At 43.8% G+C, this 27,195-nt stretch overlaps 1 protein-coding gene across 1 annotated transcript; it reads right to left on the minus strand.

The window, feature by feature from the left end:
* Positions 1-3,219: 3,219 nt before the first annotated feature.
* Positions 3,220-25,823, minus strand: LOC308291071 (NFX1-type zinc finger-containing protein 1-like; the record flags this gene model as incomplete). The annotated part of the gene is made up of 17 exons (XM_080732985.1): positions 3,220-5,376; positions 5,816-5,911; positions 6,422-6,532; positions 8,848-9,015; positions 9,672-9,804; positions 10,860-10,999; positions 11,337-11,533; positions 12,502-12,610; positions 13,756-13,905; positions 16,391-16,521; positions 17,280-17,402; positions 18,376-18,617; positions 22,010-22,113; positions 22,409-22,588; positions 22,935-23,281; positions 24,523-24,745; positions 25,599-25,823. 17 exons carry the CDS (start codon positions 25,821-25,823, stop codon positions 3,220-3,222), a joined length of 4,836 nt encoding a protein of 1,611 aa, XP_080589111.1.
* Positions 25,824-27,195: the final 1,372 nt, after the last annotated feature.

Here is a 27,195-nt window from a genome sequence, read left to right on the forward strand (position 1 = left end):
GGTTCTGCTGGGGAAACTTTGTGCCAAATAGACCCCATGGACAGTCTTTAGGGATCAATATAAGTAGGAAAATGAGTCTAGAAGTGTTTTAGGGAGGAGTTGTCCTTTAATGTCAGTCCTTTGAGAGTGTAAAAATGGAACCAAATTGTACAGATTTACATAAATATTGAGGATTTTACTGTGGCAGTAACATACTGAAGGCCTACCTAGAGTGGTGTGGTACAACATTTCTGATATCAAAATGGAATCCTCTCACCTGCCTCTTCACTGTCACACATAATGTAAGGCTAATAGGCTTGGTAAATTATTGACAATTTCATCTTTTCCTTGTGTTGTACACAGTATACAAATAATTGGTTTCAGAATACTACTGTTGGTCTAAAGCAGTGGTTCCCAACATTTTTTGCTCGAGACCCGAAAGAGATATTAGACATTTGCCCGGGGCCCAAACTAGTGAAAACAAGAGATCTACAAGCTCACAGGGCGTGGCTTCGCCCCACATTGTGAGCTTGTAGAACGGCTATTTTCACTACATTTTGTTTTCTAAATATATATATTTTTTGCAAATCTTTGAATATATCTTTTTAAAAGCGAACATTTGTAACTCAAATATTTGCTTCTATTTTAAGATGGGGGTCTGCAGCCAAATACATGTAGGGGTCCTTGACTTGAAAATGTTTGAGAACCACTGATTTAGAAGAAGGATTTAGAAGACATTTATGGAATCGGGTCAAAATACTGGCTTTGATTTAAAAAACAAATACCAGATCTACAAGCTCACAGCGTGGCACTCGGTGCCGCGCTGTGAGCTTTTATATCTGCTATTTTTCACTAGTTAAAGCATAATCTAACGTGACACCAATGCGTTCCAGGTAACACAAGCCCTTTCTGTTTGCCGCTGCCTTTGATTGAGTTATTTTCTATTATAATTTCTCTGTTTTATGGATCCTAATGTCATGTTATAACTGTATTATTGTGTTTCCTTAGTGTTTTGTGTAAAGCACACTGATTTGCATTGTTGTTGAATATCGTCGTTGTCGGGTGGAAAACCTCGTATCTCCAAGTTTCAAATGTGTCACGTTTTTTTTGCGTCTCAGAGAATTAGAGAAACGGAGCGCTTGCCGTGCCGCACAGGGCGGAACAAGCGGTCGCCACAACAACGTCCTCCAGGCGGAGCCACTCGATTGTCCACGACATTGCAAGCGGCGCGAAGGCCAGCGGACCTTGGTCCTGCTCTTCGCCCCCGAGCGCCGCAGGCGCGAGTGGCCGCGAAGAGCGGGCCAGGGCCGCGCGGCCGGCGGAGCGCCGCGCGAGTTACGAAGCCGTGGTGAATGCAATCGTTATATTTATGCCCTAAACGCCCTGTCCAAGTGACTACAATGGAGCTAATGGCTAAGCTAGGCTAGGCTAGGCTAGGCTAGGCTAGTAAATAAAGAAAGAGAGTCGCAAACGAGTGACGTCAGCGCCTTCACTATTGAATGGCTGCGTCGCCATCTGGTGGTGATTAGTGTGTGGTGAACTACAAAACGAGCGCTCTTACCACAGTCTCCCTGAGTTACCCAAAATGACTGTAACATATACATTCTTTCGCAAAGTAAAGCCCTGCTTCATCATACAAGGCCGTCGCACAAAAGTAGTGAAAACAGCAGATCTACAAGCTTGTTTTCACTACTTTTCTGCGATAACATTATGTCGATAACAATTACAAAGTGTGGAGCCCGACATTAATAGGCCTACTTGATAGATATCGAACAGCAGAAATAAATGTAGTCAGCTTGTCAGACTGCATTTTTGGCTTGCATGTCAATGCACACACACCCATTTTCTACAGCGACACAGGGAAATGGATGCTAAAGCGCGGGTGTAAGTGAACTCGTTTCATCCTCCTACTGTATGTGAGGAGATTGTTAACAAAAACGTTACACTACACTACATCCATGCCACACAAAGTGGTTTGGATGTCTCGGCATAGTAAAACAACCAGATAAATGAAACACCTACCGCTCATCCAAAGGGGAATCCCCTCCTTGACCAACATATCGTCGTTGTCGGGTGGAATCCTTGTATGTCCAAAATCGTTTGTTTTGTATTTATCATTTTGAAAACGATCTAAACTAGTGAAAACAGACGATCTACAAGCACACAACGCCTCGCACCGCGAGGCGTTGTGTGCTTGTAGATCTGCTGTTTTCACTACCTTTGTGCGACGGCCTTGTATAGTGAAGCAGGGCTTTACTTTGCGAAAAAACGTACACATTTGAAACTTGGAGATACAAGGTTTCTTCCTGACAGTGACGATATCCGGCTTCCGGGCTTTGGGCAGGGCTGCTCTGATACATTCACCAACGTGTGTGGTCCCAAATGCATGCATCTCATTTCTGGTTTACGGATGCAGCCTGGGAAAAGAGTGTGTGTGCTATTATGCATTCCCATATCCAATGTTAACAGCTTTAAAACTGGTGTCACTTTTTCAGGCATTTGAATTCAAAAACTGTCAAGATGTGGCATGTTGTGAGCTTTTTAGATTTGCTATTTTTGACAATGTTGAATAGGGCGTACCGTAAGTGGTTAACCTCCTCCATTGCATTGGCCATTGAGCTCTGACTCTACTTTCCAATTCCTTCATTCCATATTTACAGTAATTATTGTTCAATTAAAGCCCATCATATTTTTTCATTATCTGAATGCTAATACACTATTGGCCCATTTGTCCTACATACATTTCATAATTATGATTGTGTGCATGATAGATTTTTTCAGTTCAGTTGGTCAATAACAAGGTTATAATTTTCATAAGCCTGAAATTCTGATATTTTAATTTATATCATCCAAGTTCACATCTTCTGACTATAGCTTGATATATTGCACATGAATAGTGTTTGTTGCTTAATCAAGACAGATTTCAATAAGCAATGGTGTTTGTGGAAAAACAGAACATAAAAAATAATACAGCCATAGAATTTTTTATTTCTGTGAATGTCAAGGAGAACAGTATGCAACACTCAGCATGAAATGACAGAACAGGATATCGATCAATACAAACAAAACAGCCAAAAATACGTAGACAACAATATATTACTGTAATAACAGGCTATCGAGTACAGAACATCAAGATCAAAGGTCAGGTATAAGGAAAGAAAAACTAAATCAAAGTCCCCCAAAAATATAAAACGTCAGCGATGGATTGGAATGTCAAACTGCTTGAATTGGTTCAAAGTATTACGGGCTGGCTTCAGTCACAGTCAGCTCACAGTCGGGGCAGCGCTCACTCTCTGTTGCCCCCTCACCTTCACTCATAACATAGACATGGCCTTTAGGGCATCTATACCAATGGCCAGGTGTCATCTGTATGGCTGGGACAATCGCCTTCCTCTCGTGAATCATATCCTCCAGACATTTCAATGCCTGTTTCACTTGGTCTTGCTCAGTAAAAGGACCAGGCGTTGCACCTTCTTTGACTAACGGGTTGTAACGGATGTCGTGGTCAGCAAAGAGGATCAGCCTCTTCAGCTCACGCTGTAGATCCGAGACCTGCTGGCCAGTGAATTTCTGCTTCAGGTCGAGTAGCCACATCACAAATCTCTGGATTTCCCCCTCAAAGAGAACTTGTTCACCAGACATGTGCTTCTTTTGGATCGTTTTGAGCTTTTCAACTTTCTCGAGGAAGGCCATCTTGTTTTCAAGGACACACAGGTCCTTCATGGTGAGATGACGAGGGTTCAGTTCAGCTGTGATGTTCATGTAGCCAGCGTTCTGAAGCCCGCTCATCTTCCACTGCTTCTCCAGAGTCTTCTTCTTCTTTGCAATATCTGTTTGGCACACACTGAGCTTCACCTTGACTTTCTCAATCTCGGTCAGGATGCTCTTGATTTGGGTTCCATAGCGGAGGTTGTTTCGGATGGGAGTTTGACACTCAGGGCAGTCTTTTAGTCTTATGGCCACCTGCTTCCCTTCATCAGACTGCTGTACGTCACCCATCCCCATGTATGAGTCAAGAGCTGTTGATTCAACGATGTGTCCACAGTCTTCAAGTTGAACGTACAAAGCGGTCCTGTCGGAGTCCTCTGCGCCAAAGACATTTGCATCACAGATGCGGCATCTCTTTGGACATTTCTCTCCACAGAGGCCTATGCAGGGATGGCCACATTCAAGGATCTTGTCACAGGGCTGGACGCAAGGTGGGCGGTCGCATGGCTCATGGCAACGCTTACTGCACCTCTGGTGAGGGCACTGCCAAGCACAGGGCTCTGTGCAAGGTGTGCACGGATGTCCACACGGGTGCGTGCAATTACCGTGGACGCAGCGGTTCTCGCAAGGCCTGCGACAGGCAGAGCAATCAGGAGCGCATATCTCCTGGCACTTGTGGGAGCAGACCAGAAGATGTTCGCACCGTTGGGCACAAGCGAAGTGGTAGCGTCCCTGGTGGCAACTGTGGCAAGTACCGGTGCAAGCATGGCCACATTTGAGCATCTCCTGGCACGGCTCCTGACATGCAAGCGTCTCTGGGTCCTGGTGGCAAGGGACCATCTGATTGTGCCCACATTGGAGCTTCTTCTGACAGGGATCCCAACAGGCAAATGTCTTTGGGTCCTGGTGGCAAGGAACCATCTGTTTGTGCTGGCACTCTGGTATGGTCTTCTCAACCATTACCATGCTCTCAGGGCATGGTTCATGGCACCACAGTGGGCACCCGTGCTTCAAATCACACAGAAATCTTGCACATTTCTCAGGGCACTGGTACTTCTTATGCTCAGGGTCACGAGGATGGCAGTACAATGCGCAAGGGTGGCCACATTCCAAACTGAACTCACAACGTTGTGTGCAGCCTCCGTCGGGAGCTTGTTCAAAATCTTCAGCACAGGAGGCCTCGACCTCACGGTCTGGGTGGTTGTGACAGCGGAGGGTGAGAGCTGTCCCGATCTCGCCCTTCTCCCGCAAGGTACCGAAGATGCCTGCCCACAGCTCGACTCTGCCCAACATTTCGCTGTTGCAGATGCAGTAGAGAGCTTTCTTGGCACGCGACAAGGCCACACAAACACGGTTGGAGATCCTCAAGAAGCCGACCTTACCCTCTGCATTGCTGCGGACCAGAGATAACAGGATGATATCATTCTCTTCCCCTTGGTACTTGTCCACCGTGTGCACTCTGACCCCGGCAAAGGACTTTTCGGTTTTCATGAGTCTTCCCAGGCAGAGAAGCTGGGCTGTGTAGGTGGTCAGGATGGTAATCTGCTCTGGTTCGTAGTCCTGTAAGAGAAGGTAGCGGCACAGGGCAACTACAAACATAGCCTCATGCTGGTTCTGGTGACTCTTTCCATCTCTCATGTTTTCTTCGGGGTAATTGTGCTCCAAGAAGAATAGATTGGTTTTAAGGCCCTGCAAGGCAATCATTTGTATGATAAATATCATTTGTAACATACAGTATGTACATGTATTCAGTCATGTTTTTGTCATTCCATGGTATGGAATGATATACCGGTACAGAATATAATCTAAATGTGTAGATGAGGGTATCTGCACATTTCTAAAGTGACAATTTAAGGACTTTTTAATACCTCTAAAATGACAAATTGTGAAAATGGCAGATTTACACGCTCACAACGCCTCGCAACGTGTGGCATTTTGAGCGTGTAGATCGTCTATTTTCACAATAGAACCGTGTTATACAAAATGTAATGCCTCAACTCTTAGTGCTCATCAGGGTGGGGGGTCGCCAGTTAAAATATGATTATTTTGGGGGTCGCGGCCTGAAAAGGTTGAGAACCACTGGGCTAGACCACACATGGACAGTAGTGGAGATGAAAATGAAACACACCATGATGTCTTCGTGGTCCATGACAGAGGGGTGGTTCTCCAGCTCAGCATAGATGTGTGGCGTCAGAAGAGAGGCGATGTTTGGCTTCATGCGATGCTGTAGACCAACATGAACACATACTGTACTGTACTGTACACACACACATTGCACAAACACGGCACAACTCTAAAGTAACACATGCAGTGAAGGCATAAGTGCAGTTTCACTTATGCCTTCAACTGCATGATTGGAAGATTCCCCATATTAAATGAATTGATTGTTATGCTATTCATGCGTAAATTATAAAAAAGAAAGAAAGTCCGCACACCAATTTTGCTGTTCCCAATATAGAGTTTACTTTGGTAACGTTTCGAGCCGCATGGAAGAGCCATGTTACCATTGAAACATTACCAAAGTAAACTCTATATTGGGAACAGCAAAATTGGTGTGCAGACTTTCTTTCTTTTTTATTGTTGATTACCTTTAGTCCAGCAACCAGCCTATATGGCTCTGGATGTGCATGACCTTTTTGGCTGTTTGTCAGCCTTTATCTCCATATTCATGCGTAAATTAACATGACAGCTTGACAGCTGACAGTGTTGCTGATGTGTGAAAAGAAGCACAAACCTGGCTGTTGAGTCTAACGTAGGGTAAGTTCATTTTGATCAGCCTCTCGAACATGGACACCTCCAGGTCGTATTTCCTTGCCAGATCATATACTGTAGCACTGGGCCGCAGCTGAGAAGACATCATACAAGAGATCACTGTAAAGTTACATGCACACAGCAACTGTGGCCATTTCTATTGTATTAAAAAAACAACAGCAATGGCTATGTAGGTCTAAAAATAATAGGATCTTACAAAAGCTGATGCCTCACTGCAGCCATGCACCAGTGGCGTCAGTTCAGAAAAAGCTAAGGTATGGCAACATGACTAAGACACCAGTCATGTTGCCATACCTTAGCAACAGGCATGATACATTTATTTTAAGAAGTACATTCTATTTCCCGTTTCTATGGTTTCTTGGGCTGGATATGGCAGCCTGGAACGGTTGTGCAGCTAAACTTGGCATGTTAGTAAACGTGCCACAATTAACAATAATGCATTGCACCTGTGCAGCTGACCTGCGGAACCTGGGAATATACCATTTTGTCAAGATGGGGAGAATACAAGAGTGGAGAATATAATTATAATACCTTGTTAAAGGTGATACACCATGAAATTTCACTTTTCCTATTTTAAAAACTTTTTTTGGGGTCCCACTAGCACCTTCTATCCTCACAAAGTCCCATTTCTGACCGTTGTGTCTTTCTCTGGTTTTGGGAAGGTGGAGGTTAAAAGTATCCCACGGGTTCTCAAAACAGGCTGTCCAGATTTGCTGCAGATTGTGACGTCATCTGCCGATTGTGACGTCATCACAAAACACAAAAAAAAAATCCTTTTTTTTTTTTTTTTCAAAAAAAAATGCTTTTCAAAAAAAAAAAAAAAAAAAATCAAAAGGATTTTGGGGGGGGGGTGGCGCAGTTCAGGCCAAAGGTGGTACTGCAGCTGAAATGCTCAGAGCCATTCAAAAATGAGAGAGGCTCTCTATTCAGGAGTGGTAATTTAGCCTCAAACCTTTTGAAAAACGTTTTTGGGACATAAACAATATGACATAAATACTTTTTAAATGCATGGTGTATCACCTTTAAAGTGAACATTTTGTTACATTTTGCATTTATAGTTATTTTACTGGAATTCAACAAGATAATTACCAGCACAGATAGACAAAGAGACATTCATGGATTTATATTTAAAAGTAACTTTTATTTTCCCCCCTGGACCCAGGGTATGGCAGCTGCATACCCCTGCCATACCCAATTGACGCCCCTGCCATGCACCTCATTCTATATGTATGTGCTTATGTGGGGCAGGGGCATGCTATGGCAGTTAAAACCATTTGAAATTAAACAAACTCCAGCAGGCAAGCCCTCTTGTGCCCAAAATAAGATTTAAACATATTAAACAATACGTTTAAATCTTATGCTATTCATGCGTAAACTTAACTGTGCGAAGTGAGCGGTGCAAACACGACATACACGACGTGCATATCTACGTTTTGTCCGTGACATCAGTTACTTTATGTATATGAGCACGGAGATCCATACAAATACAATTGGCTAATACACACAACGCTCAAAAAACTATTTTGATGGATGGCTGTCTACATGCATACTCAACAGGTGACATTCAACCAAGCCACACTCACAACACACATGTAGAGAGCAGAACGATACTGACACATTTAAAGAAAATATCTAAATGTAAATGTTGGCATAGAAGTCGGGATTACTCCTTCATTTGTATTCTTGCAATGCAATCGTTTTTAAAGCCAGTTTTCATTATCTATAATTTCCACAATGCCCCTAAGCTGTGATATAACAACACTATACCATGGTTATTGGTAAGTACTGTATGTCAGGGGTTTTCAAAGTGGGTGACGGGGCACCCTGGGGTGCCGTGATGGCAGTCCAAGGGTGCCACGAGATAATTCGATAATATTTGGCATTTATTTGGACACTTAAAATATTTAATATCATTTTAAACTTGAAGTACAAAGTTATTTTCAGTCAGTTCTAACCAAAATGGCTATTATCTCAATGTTTTCCTCACAACATAATCGCTAGAATATGCTGTAAATATAAGGTGCTGGGAGTGAAAATTATGAATATCGTCACTGTCAGGCAAAAAACCTTGTATCTCCAAGTTTCAAATGTGTATGTTTTTTGGTCAAATAAAAGCCCTACTTCATCATACAAAAGTGTCACTCAAGTTGTGAAAATAGCCGATCTACAAGCACACAACGCCTCGCGATGATTTAAAATAATAACACAAAAAGAGAAGGTTTGGGACATACAAGGTTTCCACCCGACAATGACGATATAATGTAGGGGTGCCTCGGATGAAAAAAAGTATTCATGGGGTGCCCTGAGACAAAAAAGTTTGGGAACCCCTGCTGTATGTGACATTGCCATGTGGGATTCACAGACAGACAGTGAGTGGTGCTTCCTGACCTGCTGGTGGTCTCCGATGAGGATGAGGTGCTCACAGGCTCCACCCAGCGCAGTAATAATGTGGGCCTCCAATACCTGCGCGGCCTCTTCTACAATCACCAGCCGCGGCTGCAATTCCTGGATCAAATCACGGGACTTGGCTGCTCCGGTCGTTGTCATGCCAATGACCTGAGGGGCAGATTTTCCATTTTAAATTTAGGCCTAGAATTATTGAATGCTTTAACCAGTGAAAAATAGCAGATATACAAGCTCGTAGAGCTTGTAGATCAGCTATTTTTGAAAAAGTTGTGAAAATGTGTGCAAATCTTTGAATATATGTATTTTCAAAGTGAACGTTTATTTTGCTTCTGGGTGTTCCCTGGATCTAAATATTTTGAGATGCGGGTCCGTGGCCAAATACATATATACATATAATTTTGGGGGTCCTTCACATTTGGTTTGAGAACCACTGTCATAGTAGTCTCTCACGAACAGACTAACTGAGCTCCATTTAAGTGAGAAACACCTTTTCTTTGACGATGGCTGGCCAGATTGCTGACATAGAAACATATTTTTTTCAAAAAATCTTAGAAGGATTCAAAAGACACTTATAGAATTGGGTCAAATTTATAATTTTCACGTTTTTTCAAAAATAGCAGATCTACAAGCTCGCAGCGCGGCACTCGGTGGCATGCTGTGAGCTTGTATATCTGCTATTTTTCAATAGTTAAAGCATAAAATAATGATACACAATAATGTGTGCCCGTTCTAAATGGGTTAACTCTGAACCTAAAATACACAATATTACTAGTACATTGCATTTATTTCTACTGGTATTACTGTACCTTGGCCTTCCTCAAGACACATAGGCGGTCACTGCGTTGTACGTCAGCTAGTCGATCCACCACGTGCTGATAGGCCTCAGCAGGCCGCAGGGCTTCGCTACGCAGTGCCATCCTGTAGCGCGCAACCCACAACCTACAGACAATTTACAATTTAGGCATTTAGCGGACGCTCTCATCCAGAGCGATTTACAATAAGCAAGGTCACATACATCAAATGCAGAGAGACAGTGTAGTGCCTCAGTAAACTAGGATCACAGGCAATCCAATAACCTCGCATGTCAGTCAACAAAAATAACAATCTGTACATTGCATCACTACAATCTGGTGTAGTCAGCAGGACGAGCAGCGTGATATCCTCGCGTGAGGGACAGGTCCGCGTCGTGTGCGGCGGTCCACGGCGTGAAGTGTGAAGTGCGAGGGTGTGCTCCAAAGATCGGGGGGGTGACTGTACCCCTCACAGTTAGTACCAGCCATGAACCAGCGACAACAGCCCTGCTGATCGGGCTCATACCTATTAGCATGACTGGTTGTGTGTTGGTCTGGCGAGTGGGAGTCCCGGGTTCAATCCCCGCTTCCGTGCATCACTACAACCATAGACATAGAAAGGTAGACGCCTCCTTCGGCTAGGGGGCGTATGCATTTAGCAACCAAGGGAATCTTCATCACTTCTGTGCTTCCGCGTGCGTCACACATAGGGAAGTTGCCAGGCCAATCAGAGGCAGGTGGGGGCGGGTCTTTACTTACGCAGCCTGTGAGAACAGCTGAGCTGCGCAACATCGGAACTGGCTCTGTTGAATGGTCCTTGGATAAGTCCCGGAAAAGTCCTGCTGTGATTGGCCAGTAGTCACTTTGACTGACAGTGTTCCCTCGGTTTTTCCAGGAAGTCCGGACTAGAACTTTTGCACATCGCTCCAGTTAACTGCAGAGGCAGACCGAGGCATCTAGCTCTTTATATCTGTGACTACAACAGCATAAAACATCTCAAAGATGGAGAATTGGACAAGGACTAATAGCCTGAAAGAAATGGTATTTGTTGATGGTACGTATTGTTGTGTTATTTTTACGCTAGGATGAGAAATTGAATATGTTTTTATAGTTTCCAGTGCAGTTCCAGCAGGCATACTGTACGGGTGCACACCTACTCGAGAACGATGAAGGTTAGGGTTAAGGTTAAAAAGGGAGCCGTACCGATAGATTCTCCATCTGTCTGGCAGACTGAGAAGCCAAACATCCAGAACTTCTTTCTCCTCCGCTTCAGTCATGTCTGAGCTCAGGTCCAGCTCCTTCCTGATTCTGTCCCTGATCTTTCTCCTCTGCTGTCGTTGCATCTATGGAAGCAAACAGACAGGTGCATGAAAAGGTTTGAACCCACATTAATGTTTTTTTAATCATTAATGATCATGTTGTTGTGTTGGGTGCCCCAAACCTAGGTGTTGGACAACAATGTTTTTCTGAATCGTTTGAATATTGAATATTTATTCTGCACTTTCATTTAAATTTCTTATTTTACACTGTGCTAAAGCCATAATCTTACCTGATTGATCACGTACACCTCAGTGTGTACTTTAACATTTTAATCACTATGCATCATCTAAAAAAATAAAGCTGTTATTGGTGAAATGAGCTATTTATGTAGGGCATATGGCACAGCTTGTTTTCTCTCACCTCCCAGCCCTCATCGCTTGGGTCTGCCGGTCGTTCAGTATCGTCAATGTTCAAAGCCAGCATTTGCTCCTCGAGTCCTGCCACGCCGGTGTCCATCTCCTCGTCCCGGTCGAATCTGGGATGGAAGTCTTCAAGGATTCGCTCAGCCTGGATCCAACCGGCCTGCTCCATGATTCCAAGCATCTCCTCATCCTCCTCTGTAGCAGAAAATAATAATGAAATAAAGTAAACTAAAGATTACACATCAAATTCTGTTTTCTAGCTTGTGTGCAGGGTAGAACGTAGCACGGGTCCAATTTTACCTACCCGAACCCAAATGGACCCAGACCCGAATGGATCTGCCTATTATTGGGAATATGAGATCTAATACCCAAACGGACCCGTGGCAATTAGACCCTACCCTGCCCGAGGGACATATTTTAGACCCGAACTGGCTCGGTTCTCGGTTCGGGTCTCGGGTAATCGATTCAATATGCGAGAAAAGACGATAATATGGATTTGGGAGCATACTTACAATGAAAGTCTCATTAAAACAATACATATTTAAAACAATTAAAACAATACATAAAGTTGAAGGGTAAACACACAATATTTTAAAGCTCGGGTCCTCTTGGATCCTTACGGGTAAATGCATTATTTTGGAATGCCCTGAACGGACCCGTGGCGATTAGACCCTGCCCTACCCTGCCCCGAGGGACAAGTCAATATTTTAGACCCGAAACGGCTCGGTTCTCGGTTCGGGTCTCGGGTAATCAGGTCCTGGAAGACCCGTGCTACCCTCTAGTGCAGGGATATGCCTTTACAATGTATTTCAAACAGCTTGCCAATAGCTTAAAGGGAAACGTTGATTGTTCTTATGCGAGGAGTGTAGTTTACCCTACAACATATCGTCACTGATCAGGCAGAAACCTTGTATCTCCAAGTTTCAAATTTGTATGTTTTCTCTTAAAGTAAAGCCCTGCTTCATCATACAAGACTGTCGCACAAGACTAGTGAAAACAGCAGATCTACAAGCACACGAGGCGTTGTGTGCTTGTAGATCGGCTATTTTCACTATTTTAAATAATTTGTAAAATGATAAATAAAAAAACGGTTTCGGACATACAAGGTTTCCACCCAACAACTACGATATTGTGGACACTAGGCTCCACTTTAAAACCTTTACCTCCATTTACAATGGCCTCCTCTGTCGCCCTCTGCTGGAAGACAGTGGAATCGATGCCCAACCACTCCATTATGATCTTCTCACCACCGGCCTCAAACCCACCCTGATTCTAAGAAAGGGGAGACATTACACAAACACTTAATGGCAAGTTTACATCGCCTTCAAGGCCATTGGGCAAAGACGTGTTCAGGGGAGTCTCACCAAATTCTGGGCCCTGGGTACAAGGATTCACTCACATTTTGTGCTTTAACTATGGAAAAATAGCAGATATACAAGCTCAGAGCGCGGCACCGAGCTTGTAGATCTGCTATTTTTGAACAATCGTGAAAATGTGTGCTGAGTCTGAATATTTCAAATCCTTCTAAAGTTTTTTTTGAAAAACCTATGTTTCTATGTGTCACTGGTGCTCAAACCTCTTCATGTGAAGGACGCCCAAAATGATATGTATTTGGCCACGGACCCCCATCTCAAAATATTTCGTTCCAGGGACCCCCCAGAAGCTTTAAAATACGTTCGCTTTAAAAATACATATATTCAAAGATTTGCACACATTTTCACCACTTTTTCAAAAATAGCAGATCTACAAGCTTGTGAGCTTGTAGATCTGCTATTTTTCAATAGTTAAAGCATTCAATAATTCTAGGCCTAAATGGGTTAATATCCTTTATTACCCGGCTTGTTTGGATGCTTGATCCTGATTGGTCGAGCGCTGAAATCAGCGGTGAATTATGAGCGTATAATGACGGCTCCGCTCTCTAATTCACCGCTGCCTAATCAAAGGCTCAGAGCAGCTGCTGCACTCAGGCTGAGCTGTGTGAATTTAGTGCTGTATCCAACATTTCTACCATGTAAACAAACACACAGTGTCATTTACAACCAAACGTTGCTCTGAAGAATGTTTTTAAAAACATTTGAAATAGACGACGCAGTAACAGAAAATGGATTCTATTTGATCAGCACTTCCTTGTTTTCCAAGGCGACCGTGTTGCGCTCGGGGGGACGCACTTTCAGCCGTCTGTAAACAAGGAAATACTTTGTTTTGTTTTTAGTTAGAGTCAAATTATTCATTTTATGTATTAGCCTACCCGGCTAATACATAAGTGCTATAAGGTCTTGCTGCTTGGTCATTATGGCTTATATGGACACTTCAGGCTGATAATCATCAGCCCGTCGTGTCCATATAAGCCATAATGACCGCGCAGCAAGACGTTATCGCATACATAATAACCGTTATGTTCTGCCAGCATTACTCACAGGTAGAAGTGGCCGGTGCAGGCTGATCCGATGTTCCTTTAACATGAACGTCTCTAGGAAAGACTCTTGGAGGATTCCTTTCAGGCTGCACCCCAGCTTCACCACCAGAGGCTTTATCTCCCTCTTCACCTCATCCAGGTCCCTGTAGATCTGAGAGAGACAATACAGAGACACACACAGTGCACTGAGGCAGTGAGAGAGACAATACAGAGACACACACAGAGCACTGAGGCAGTGAGAGAGACAATACAGAGACACAGACACACACAGAGCACTGAGGCAGTGAGAGAGACAATACAGAGACACACACAGTGCACTGAGGCAGTGAGAGAGACAATACAGAGACACACACAGTGCACTGAGGCAGTGAGAGAGACAATACAGAGACACACACAGTGCACTGAGGCAGTGAGAGAGACAATACAGAGACACACACAGTGCACTGAGGCAGTGAGAGAGACAATACAGAGACACACACAGAGCACTGAGGCAGTGAGAGAGACAATACAGAGACACACACAGAGCACTGAGGCAGTGAGAGAGACAATACAAAGACACACACAGAGCACTGAGGCAGTGAGAGAGACAATACAGAGACACACACAGTGCACTGAGGCAGTGAGAGAGACAATACAGAGACACACACAGTGCACTGAGGCAGTGAGAGAGACAATACAGAGACACACACAGAGCACTGAGGCAGTGAGAGAGACAATACAGAGACACACACAGTGCACTGAGGCAGTGAGAGAGACAATACAGAGACACACACAGAGCACTGAGGCAGTGAGAGAGACAATACAGAGACACACACAGTGCACTGAGGCAGTGAGAGAGACAATACAGAGACACACACAGTGCACTGAGGCAGTGCTTCTCAAAGTGGGGGTCCAGGGGTCCTTGAGGGGGTTCCAGGATGAATGTGTTAATATTAAGGATGGGACGATATTTATCGTGATAAAAAACACTCACGATAATCGTATCGTGGAGAATATATCGTGATATCGTCCTCCGTCATGCACTGGGATCAATTCACCTTTTATTTGCCGAGCTGCATATTTACCACTTAAACCCTCTATAATTGGTAAAAGGTACTTATAATATATGTACCAGTACTTCATACTTGTCTTTTTTCACTCTTGCCAAAGAATAGCAGATCTACAAGCTCACAACGCGACGCGTTGCGACGCGTTGTGAGCTTGTAGATCTGCTATTTATTGGAAAATGTTCCACCCCAGGATAATGGATTTTGATTATCGCGATAATATCATAAATCGTGATTTCTTTTGTCACAAAAATCGTGATATGAAATTTTCATATCGTCCCATCCCTAGTTAATATAGCATCAAAATACGTTTTCCACTTTAACTGTATTTTATGCTTCAGATATTCAACAATAGCCGATCAACAAGGTCACAACGAGTCGCATCTTGACACGTAGTGAGCTTGTAGATTGGCAATTTTTTTTAAGGGTTTTTAAAATCTTGAAAAGTGCTATTTTTAGCACTGAGTGAGCCACCAAAATACAAACATGTCTGTTGAATCATGATGGGCAAGTGCAATACATCCAAGTACAATACATTTAAGTGCAATATAGGATACAGGAAGAGTGGGCAGTCTGGGCACCAAGGAAGAGTGGGCACAGTGGCAATTCTTTCCTTAATGTAAAAAAGTATTAATACATTGGAAAATATTTGTAAGTAATGTACACGATTTGAACATGCATCATCCTTATCAGACTTAAATTTACCCTTCAACTTCTTGTTTATGCCCAAAATGACATGGTTACACACAGGTTTTGTAGCAGTTTGTAGCAATTGTAAAATATTATGCCTTAATTGGCAAATGTTCAAGCATGTTCAAATCATGTACTGTATACTTTACGTAAATATTCCAAATATTAGATTCTTTTATATTTTGGAAAGAAATTAGCCAATTTGGACACCACCATGCCACCTGTTGGAGAGACTGTCTCTCAATGTTTCTGTGGTGAATAATAGGGCCATTCTCTCTCTCATGTCATGGTAAATACATTTTTGTTTAGTTATGTTAATCATAACTAGTAAGACGCCTCAGGGCGACATGCAACCTTGCCCTAAAGGGCGAGGTCGTGCCAATTCTTAGTCATCTGATCAGTGATGTATATCGGACCAGTTACCCATATATGGAGACCCCTGGTACTCTATATGGAGATATGCTATGAGAGCCCAAACATGCTTACTCAGTTATTCGTTATGTGAAAGTCCTATGAAGTCTATGACATCTGACATCATGCCCTTTTAAGCCCATACATGGAGATCCCTGTCTGTAGAACCAGCCGTTAGTGTGGATTGTGGCCGATGTGGCCTCCGTATATGGGCATTCCCATATGAAGGCCTGTTAGAAATGGGCTTAATATTGATGGCATCAGGCAACTCCATATATGGGCATACAAGGGGTTCTGTTAGTGTGACATCACAGTGAAGCCAGAGCGTGATGTCAGAGCGGCAAACCCATTTTTTTAAGAGTGGTTCCCCTGACATCACAGTGACGTCAGAGCATGATGTCACAAACCCATAGAACCACAGTGTCAGGCGTGACAGAGATACACACATACGACCTATGGTTTTCATTTTCTCATACCAGACCAACTCACCTCTTTTTTTGCAGAACGGAGGTAGCGCGGCAGGTCATGAGTCAGCTCCCGAAGATTGAATTTCTTCAGTGCTTCACTGTTGCTCCGGCCTCCTACTCTGACGATGCCCTTTGGCAGAAACTTAAGGATACCTGTGTCACAGATAGAGGAGGCAATGTACATTTTATTTATATAGCGCCTTTCAAAACAAATGGTTTGTACAATAAAGGTGCCATACACTAAATAAAATAAAATAAAAACATCACATTAAAATAGAGTAACGCAAGTTAAAGTGCTGGTGAAACAAGTGCGTTTTTGGCAGCTTTTAAAAGGCATCGACTGACTCTGTATTTCCTACAGAATAACAAGAAGGTCTTTGTCACAAGTAATCTCCTTGGGGACCCAAAAAATCGATTCTATAGTCAATTAGACAATTACAGGTGGTGAATTACAATAGTCCAAGCGAGAGGAAATAATAACATGGAGGAGTTTTTCCAGGCCTTGAGGCGATAGTAAAGGCCTGATTTTGGCAACATTGAAAGAAAGTTTGGAACATTTACATACATTTACATGTAGTTCAAATACAGAAATATGTACAAAGTGGATTAGAGAAGACAGAGTATTTGAAGATAAGGTTGAAAATGGGTGAAGTGTTCCTAAGGTGTTTTTCATTTTCAGTTGATTTGTCACAAACAAAATAGTGTTTTTTTTCTTTATGTGTACATGGTTAACCCCCACATCCCAGCCCCAAAAGATCATGACATTGAATCAAAATAGAGAGAATTTTTGTCTTGCGTCGTAAGAGAACATTTTCTTCCGTAACAGCACTCCATCAGTGCTGTCAAAGTACAATTTAATTGAGTTGCATTTCAGGACATGACCTCACTGACTGTGACACTAACAAACATACCCTCAAGGAACTGATCCAGAGCATGGTTAGTGAAACACACCACCAGCATTGGGGCTCCACTGCTCCAAAGTCCCTCATTGGTCAACAGAGCCTGAGCAATCTTCAGGCCTGTATAGGTCTTTCCTGGAGACAAAGGGGTGTTAGGGATTTTAAGTAAAAGCTACAGAATTGATACATACATTACATCGGTTATTAATAAAATCTGAGAAGGGGCTAAAAGGGCTAAATTGCTACACAAATGCGATATATATACTGTATACAGATACTTTGAAATAAATTGCTAATTGAGGTTCATTTTAAGTACTACTACTAGCATTTTAGTGAATTTCAATTAGCTGCAAACAATGTTATTCCATTGACAGCAGTAGGCCTACCAATCCAGCCCATAGTTTGTTTTTATAGCATCCATCTGGATTTACATTATACATTGCTGTCAGCCGGAAACTGTCCAAAATCCGAAGATATTTTTCAGGTAAGGGAAAAAAAGAAAAAAGAGAGATAGAAAAATAAACTGTTACATTAAATTTAGGCCTAGAATTATTGAATGCTTTAACCAGTGAAAAATAGCAGATATACAAGCTCACCGCGCTGCGAGCTTGTAGATCTGCTATTTTTGAAAAAGTCGTGAAAATGTGTGCAAATCTTTGAATATATGTATTTTCAAAGTGAACGTTTGTAACTCAAATTTTGCTTCTGGGGGGGTCCCTGGAACAAAATATTTTGAGATGGGGGTCCGTGGCCAAATAAATATCATTTTGGGGGTCCTTCACATGAAAAAGTTTGTGCACCACTGACATAGTAGTCTCTCAAGAACAGACTAACTGAGCTCCAGTTAAATGAAAAGGACCTTTTCTTTGACGATGGCTAGTCAGATTGCTGACATAGAAACATAGGTTTTTCAAAAAATCTTAGAAGGATTAAAAATTCTAATTTTCACGATTTTTCAAAAATAGCAGATCTACAAGCTCGCAGCGCGGCACTCAGTGCCGCGCTGCAAGCTTCTATATCTGCTATTTTTCAATAGTTAAAGCATAAAATAATGATACACAATAATGTGTACCCGTTCTGAATGGGTTAAGAGAACACCCTGCCTTACCAGTGCCAGGAGGTCCCTGAATGATGGCCAGTTCGTTGGTGAGGGCCAGCTGGAGGGCTCTCATCTGAGACTCATCCAGTCCAAGCACCTCCCTTTTGGGCCAGGCCTTTGGCTTCAGACAGTGGAACGGCTGAATGCTGCTCCGGTGCTCAGGATTAACAATGGATGACATGTTGTATGTATCTCCTCTCTTCTTCAGATAGGCTGGGGGGAGCACATCAGTGTTGCAGTCCACGATGTACCTATGAAGGTGTCAGAGGTGGGATTATATTCACCATCGTTCATTATTTGTCAAGAAATACCAAGAATTTGTCAATACCAAGAATGATAACTATAAATATTCAGTTCGAAAATGTATTCTGTCTCAAGTGTATGCCAGGGTCACCAGCCCATTCGCCTAAGACTTATTCGCCTTAACAGATTTGGTCCTTTTGCCTGGCACTTTCGCCATGGAGGAGAGTCTTTTCACCGCCGTTGAAGAGCCATTTGGCCTAAATGTTCAAGGTTTTTCATCCATTTTGCCTGGCTTAAAATGTTAAGTCGGGTGTCTTTAACTAGGCAACGCTGCCACGCTGTGGGCCGACAGACAGACAGGTAGACAGACAGACAGAATTTGGCACAGAGCAGAGGAGAGCGCACCAGAACCAGACACAGAAAGTTTATGCTTGTGGGGGGATCTGCGCTCCTCCCACCGGAACAATTTTGCTGCATATCCTATATATTTTACAAACCTTCTTCACCATAAATCATAGCAGCAGTAGTATCTTCCAAATCAAATGCTATGATGTATATCGGGACATCATGACTCATGACCTTGCGCAGTGCACGTATCAATTAATTAATTATTTGGACGCACCTGATTCCAAAGCTCTAATCTGTATGTCTACGCTCAATTCTGCTGTTAGACTGTCCTGGCATATTATCCCTTTGTCATTTAAATATTATAGTGATTGTGACAGTGGCGTTACCTTGTCAAGTGGTGACCATTACACACGGCTATGCACATAATGCACTCCATAGTAATCAAATCAATACAGATAGTTATAGGAATCAGGTGCGTCCAAATAATCAATTAATTGATACGTAGCCTACATGCATTTCATACAGAAGAATGTGAAGCATGTGCATGGCTCTTATCTCACAGTTATGCCCTATGCAGGTGCAGTGAATATTTTAACTGGAGACCCCCCACCCTGACAAGCATTACATTTTGTATAACACGGTTCTATTGTGAAAATAGCAGATCTACATGCTCACGACACCTTGCAATGTGAGCATGTAGATCGGCTATTTTCACAATTTCTGCCTCTAATATTTGACAATTGGTGTGGGGATTCGACCAGAGATGACAGCACTTGTTAAATTTAAATGCATTCCTGCAGCTGTGTGCGTAAATGTGCGCAGCGTCCCTCACACAAAAGACGCGCAGAGAGAGAGAGAGAGAGAGAGAGAGAGAGAGAGAGAGAGAGAGATGCAAACATGGACAGTCTGATAGCTGTAGGTGAAATGGCTCTTCAACGGCGGCGAATCGGCCAGACAGGGTGGGTGAAAACACTCTCCTCCACGACGACAGTGCCACGCGAAAGGACCAAATGCGTTTAGGCGAATACGTTTTAGGCGAATATGCCTGACACCTATGCCAGTATCCACACCAAAACTACTACGAGAGTGGTGGATCATAATATCATTGTTGGTATCATTTTCAGAGATTTGATGAATAATGGAAACAATGACAGCCAAACAACGAATTTAGAGGGTGTCATAAGAACGTTCAACATGTTTACACAACATATGTGAGTATGCATCATTATCGTTAAGTTATCATCGTTACCATTCTTTCTTTTTTTTTTTTTTTTACGATTTTGCAACCCATTTTTCACCCAGTGTCAATTGCCTATGTAATCCTGGGCTCTGCTCTCCCTCTGCCACGCCTGGGGAGACAACAGACTAACCTCATGCTTCCTGCAATGCATGAGTAGTCCAAGTTGTTTCTTTTCACCTGACAGGGGGGATTTCCCTGGGATGGACGTAGCGCGTGGAAGGAACACGTTATTCCAACCAGTTCTTTTCCCCTCCTTCAAGCACCCCGGCTGGCCAGGGGGAGGCATTATTGAGACCAGGATTACTGCATGTTTTTGTGAGGGTATCAACCCTAGGAGACACAGGGAGAACATGCAAACTCCACACAGAAAGGCCCTATCGCCAACCCCACCTAGGGTGTGGGTGCTGATGACGCAGAGGGAGAAACACACCCCCAGCACCCACAGCGTCCCCCAGTGGGAATCGAACCCAGGACCTTCTGGCTGTGAGGCGAAGCGCTAACCACTGCGCCACCGTGCCCCCATAGTTATCATTCTTGGTGTGTACAGCCCTTAAGACCTCTAGGTTGATTGTACTCAACTGGTGCAGTCAGACAATAACTAACCAGCACAGTGTTTTATGTTGCATAAAGGCTTTAACAAAATATTGTGTAAAAAGTGCACATTTGAATTTCCTAAGTATTGAGCCCAAACTGCTGCTGTGACTGTGTCAGGGTGTGCCGGCAATATTCCACTGACAATGATGAACAAATATGAAATTGATATCTAACTGAATTATGCCTCTCTTCTCCGAGAACTACATAGACTGTACAGAGCAAAATATGGAGTTGGCAAAATAAAATGGAGCTGCAGTGCCCCCTATCAGTGCAGAGTATACAGTATATTTATTATAAATAGGTGTTAATTTTTTTGCTATCAAATGTTAATGACCCATTGAGTTTTGACAATGACCCCTAAAATGAATAGTATTTGTCCACTTCTAAATTTATCCTCATTAACTGAACATTAATGGTGACGTGTGTACTGATTTAATATTAACACTAATGATATAAATAATTTAACCATTGTTTAACTTCTTATTCTCAGTTAACGGTTAACCTAATTAACCCAATTAGATGTGACCCAATGAACTGCTTTGATGTCCACTATTTGTCCATCAACTGCCCTGTAGGCCTAGCCTGGCGGGGCCCGACGTCATACTGCATTCACTCACTCATTCCTTCCCCAGTATAACGTCTGGCCTTTGGCCTATTGGCAGCTTGAAAAGTGGGCGGGACTACTTGCCTTGACAGACAGACTCCTCTAACCAATCAGCGTAGCCAAACATCTCTCAGCCAGTCGGAAGAACGGCAAACAAACACGTCTTTTCGGCCGATAAACTCCACTAGCGCATCCTCCGTGTTCCTTTTTAATTGTTGTAATTGATTCCAACTCTGAAATAACTGCACTTATTGCTTGTTTTATTGTTAGAGCGTTAACTGTTACACTTGTTGCATCGCGAGGGCAGCCATTGTTGTTTTGAAAATGCTGCAGGCTGCAGCATGCATCTACGTCACCGTCTACACATGGACCAATCAGGGAAATCTTTTCACTTGTTGTCAGGAAAGACAGCTACGTTTGTTGTGCGGAAGCAGTCACTGATTGGCCCCGATCAGAAAATAATCAGGATACTCGCTGCCAATACCTGGAAGTCCAGACGTTATACTGTGGAAGGAATGAGTGAGTGAACGCAGTATGACGTCGGGCCCCGCCAGGCTACTGTAGGGCAGGCCTACAATTTATGTATGTCAGGAACGCATGCTGGAATACAGTACCTCTGGAAGGGCAGACAGGCCTCCTCTTGCTCCTGCAAGCCTTCTAGCACATGACGGTAGGCCTCAAAGAAGGCGGTGCTCTCCACCATCAGGAAGCGGTCTGCCTGTAGGATGAGGTCATTGTTATTCTACAGTATAGCTCAGTGCTTCTCAAATTGGGGTCTGAGGACCCTCAGGGGTCCTTGGGGGGGTTCCAGGGGGTCCCCAGCAAAATGAGTTAATATAGCATTTTGACCACTTTAAACCCTATATACACCGGATATTTGAAAATAAATTAGGTAGTCTTGTGAGTACAGACCGTTTCGGACTATTATGCCCAGGGCACAACGTTGGCTTTCGCCGGCCCTGCATGCCACCATTATTAATGGCCATTAAACACATTTCACAGTTCCGGACTACCTGGATTGCCATCAACTTGTCTCTGCTCTCCTCAGTGAAGATAAGCTGGACCCTGCCTTTCCGTAGGCCCCTGGGCTCACTGTCTGACACCGTGGCGTACAGGAAGCTCTCAAAGTTATCACACGACAGACAGACCAGCGAACCATAGATCAGCCTCTTGGAGTTCTCCCACCGTACACCCTGTTGGGAAAGTGTGTGTGCGTGCGTGTGGTAGATGGAATTAGTTATTTGGTTTTTAGACGATCTACCAGCACACAACGCCTCGCACCGCGAGGCGTTGTGTGCTTGTAGATCTGCTGTTTTCACTACCGTACTTTTGTGCGACAGCATTGTATGATGAAGCAGGGCTTTGCTTTGCGAAAAAATCTACAATTTTGAAACTTGGAGCCCTCAAAATGGAACGAAGGCCGACATTTTATTTTTAATATTTTCCTAATGGCTGGCCTGGACCGGCCGGGAATGAACCGGACGTTCGGGAGTTGTCCCGCTTTTCCCAATGGCCAGCACATCCCTGACAGATACCAACCTTAAAAGGCTGAGTGTCAAACTGAACCATGTAGGCTACGCCCACATGCGTACACACTGGCTCCACCAGACGGGTGTCACGATAGACTGTGATGTCATCAAGGCGCATCCTCCTCCGCGAGCTGTCGTTGGCCATTTGTCTCTGGAGGAGTTGCTGGATGCCCTCACGAAGCGGTCGCACAAAGTCCTCTCTCAGCAGCCGGAAGTGAGTGTCGAGGTACAGGTGGTTGCTGGCATAGGGCTCAGAGGTGAGGTTGGGTCTAAGGAATGGCCTCTGGTCCTCGTGCATCTCCTCAGGTGTGGGGCAGATGGGCAGCTTCCTGAAGTCCTCCTCCTGCTCTTCTACACCTAGGATAGGAGGTATGGCAAAAGCGGACATAGTTTTAGTTTATGATCACACACCACCAGAGTTTTTTTATAAGAACTATTGAAATGTTAAGCGGCACATCCAAACATTTCTTTTTTTCAAATGTTTGTATTGTTAAGCGACGCATAACAATACACATTTTCAAATCAGACATTAAACAGTGCTTCCATATCTTTTAAAAAGAATAAAATACACACACACCAAAAAAGAAAATACATTACAGTGAAAGAGAACAAATATTCCTAACATCCAGACATTTCGACGGATACTGGATCAAAATAGATAAACTGTAAAGAAACAGATACCACCTTTAATGCTCCCAAATCTATTTATTAATAAAGCAATAAAACAAACATGCTTTTGTCAGGTATACTGAACAGCACGTAAAAGGGAATAGTGGCCAGAGTTACATCAGTCCATGAATGGAGACGCCACAATTAGAATTTGGAACTGATCACAGATCAGACAATGAAGTTACACATACAGTCTGTGTCAGAGGGAGCCGATACATAAGCCATTGTTTCTATGACAATTAGGAAATTAATTATACAACAGTTTTCAAAGTGGGTGACGGGGCACCCTGGGGTGCCGCGACGGCAGTCCAGGGGTGCCGCGAGATCATTTGATAATATTTGGACACTTATTATTTAGTATAATTTTAAACAAAGTTATTTTCAGTCAGTTCTAACCAAAATGGCTATTATCTCAACGTTTTCCTCACAACATAATCACTAAAATATCGTCACTGTCGGGCAGAAACCTCGTATCTCCAAGTTTCAAATGTGTATGTCTTTTGGTAAAGCAAAGCCCTGCTTCATCATACAAGACTGTCGCACAAAACTAGTGAAAACAGCCGATCTACAAGCACACAACACCTCGCGATGCGTTGTGTGCTTGTAGATCTGCTGTTTTCACTAGTTTAGTACATTTTATAGATGATACATGCAAAACGAACGGTTTTGGACATACAAGGTTTCTACCCGACAACGAAGATATGCTATAAATATAAGGTGCTGGGAGTGAAAAATATAATGTAAGGGTACCTCGGATTAAAAAAATATTCATGGGGTGCCCTGAGACAAAAAAGTTTGGGAACCCCTGATATACAGTATAAAACATACCCACAGGCATAAAGTGTCCATGCCCCATACATAATACCTGTCCCATGTTACCTTCAGCGAAGGAGTATAGCGATAAATATAAATAATGTCCTTCACCATACCATGTTTCTCTTCACCAGTGTTTCTAGGTCTCCACCAGGGTTTAGAGGTGCTCTCCCTGGATTTCTTCTGGAGGCTGACCAGCTCCTGGATCTCCACCAACTTCTCATCCGTCTGCGGGAGGACATTCATTCCTCCTACCCTGAGGTCACGGATGGAGCTTGGAATGACCATGACCAGCATGGACAATGACTGGAGAGAACTGTTAGGGAATGTTTTGAGCACCTGGAAATGAGTGAATGGGAATAAAGGTTACGTATTTGTATACCCTGTAGTTTCCCAACATTAGCACATTAGGCCAAAACAGGGATGTCAAACTCAAATACACAGTGGGACAAAATAGAAAAACATTTGAGGGCCGGACCATTGAAGTGTATTACCCCCCAAGGCCGGGAACACACTTTTGTGTATTACATTATGTACAGTAGTACAGTAAAGTTTTTCAGATTTTTTTCTATGAAAGCCAAAGGTGTAAGCTATCAAATAGTTTTGGAATGTTGTTTCTAACTGCTACAGAGGCTGAGTGATAAGTTTTCCAGAAAAAAAAGTTGGTCATTTTCAAATCTGACTTAGGTCTTTAAGGCTTTATTCAAATCGGACTTAGGCCTAAATGGGTTAAAACGTTTTGAAATTATTGCACATTTTGAACCTGGACCTAAACTGCCTATATTATATTATATTATATTATATTATATTATATTATATTATATTATATTATATTATATTGCATTTAGATATAGATACATTAATCATTAATGAATAAAGTAAAACTAAATAAGTTGCAATATCTTCTGGCTCTGTCAGTAATTTCAAGTGAAAACGATTTCTTTATTTTAATTTTTTCAACAGGCAAACAGCAAAAAAGTTTTTTTTCCTGATTTGGCCCCCAAGCCTTGAGTTTGACTTCTGTTAGGTCCTAACAGAAGGAGCAATAACTGAAAGTAAAACACATCCAAGATGGGCATTTTGTCAAGCAAATATGTCCTGATCATTTTGCACAGTGAGGTTTGCATGGAGGTAAAGCTATCTCAGTTTTAGGAAATGGCTTCTCTGCTGTTAGAGTAAGGATGTAATTTACCTCAAAGACAACAGCCAGGATGTTGTCCAGATGGTCTGTGTACTGTTTCCTGCGGACAGTGTGGGACTCTGAAGCCATTTTCTCCACATGATGTGGCAGTGTGAAGCGGAGGAATCCTGAGTCTTTCACCATGCCAGCCAGGTGTCGCCGGGTGCCCCTGTCTCTCCGTGCCTGGAAGGCCTTGCATAGGACCGAGCAGAGGAGTTGGACAAGGTCCTGACTCATTTCTTTGTCGTTTAGCAGGTCTTGCAGAGTGCTGATAGAGGACAGTGTGATGGCCACCTCGGATGGATCCTTTCCAGATAGCTTATCTAGTATTTTGAAGGTATACCGATGACTGCCATCCTTCCTCTTAGCAGAAGGTGAACGCCCCTCGTCCCTGGTGTGTCTTCCAGGTGCATCGTCGTCTTTTCTCTTTCCACCGCTGCTTCCCGCTCTCCCCGCACCACCACCTCCTCTTCCCCCGGACCCTTTCTTCCCTCTCTCTCCTCCACCTGCTGAGCCCACTGCATCTCCAACTCCAGCTGCACCTCTATTTCCCTCTCCATCTCCACCCCTCGCTGCCCCTCCGTGTCCCACTGAGACTCTACCTCCTGCTGCACCTCTGTGTCCTGCTGCAACTCTGCCTCTGGCCGTACCTCTGCTTCCGGTCGCATCTCCTCCTCCTGCTACACCTCGACTACAGCCAACTATACCTATGCCTCCCGTTGCACCTCCACCTCTACCTCTACCTCCAACTGCAACTCCTCCTGCTGCAGCAGCACCACCACCTCTGGCTACATCTCCTCCTCCCGCTGCACCGCGACCTCCAGAACCTCTCCCTGCAGATGCACCTCTTCCAACAGCTCCACCTCTACCTCGTATTGCACCTCTTCCTCCTGCTACACCTCTTTCTGAAGCTGCACCTCTACCTCCAGTTGCACCTTTTGCTACAGCTCCACCTCTACCCAGAGCTGCAGCTCTTCCTCCAACTGCACCTTTTCCTACAGCTGCAGCTATACCTCGTGTTGCACCTCTACCTCCAACTGCAACTCCTCCTCCTGCTGCTGCTGCTGCTGCTGCTGCAGCACCACCACCTCTGGCTACTTCTCCTCCTCCCGCTACACCGAGACCTCCAGAACCTCTTCCTGCAGATGCACCTCTTCCAACAGCTCCACCTCTACCCAGAGCTGCACCTCTTCCAAGAGCTCCACCTCTACGTAGAGCTGCACCTCTTCCAAGAGCTCCACCTCTACCTAGAGCTGCACCTCTTCCAAGAGCTCCACCTCTACCCAGAGCTGCACCTCTTCCAAGAGCTCCACCTCTACCTAGAGCTGCACCTCTTCCAAAAGCTCCACCTCTACCCAGAGCTGCACCTCTTCCAAGAGCTCCACCTCTACCTAGAGCTGCACCTCTTCCAAAAGCTCCACCTCTACCCAGAGCTGCACCTCTTCCAAAAGCTCCACCTCTACCCAGAGCTGCACCTCTTCCAAGAGCTCCACCTCTACCCAGAGCTCCACCTCTACCCAGAGCTGCACCTCTTCCAAGAGCTCCACCTCTACCCAGAGCTGCACCTCTTCCAAGAGCTCCACCTCTACCCAGAGCTCCACCTCTACCC

The sequence above is a fragment of the Nannobrachium achirus genome (genome assembly GCF_963921795.1).
Source record: "Nannobrachium achirus genome assembly, chromosome: 9".
NCBI classification, from domain to species: domain Eukaryota; kingdom Metazoa; phylum Chordata; class Actinopteri; order Myctophiformes; family Myctophidae; genus Nannobrachium; species Nannobrachium achirus.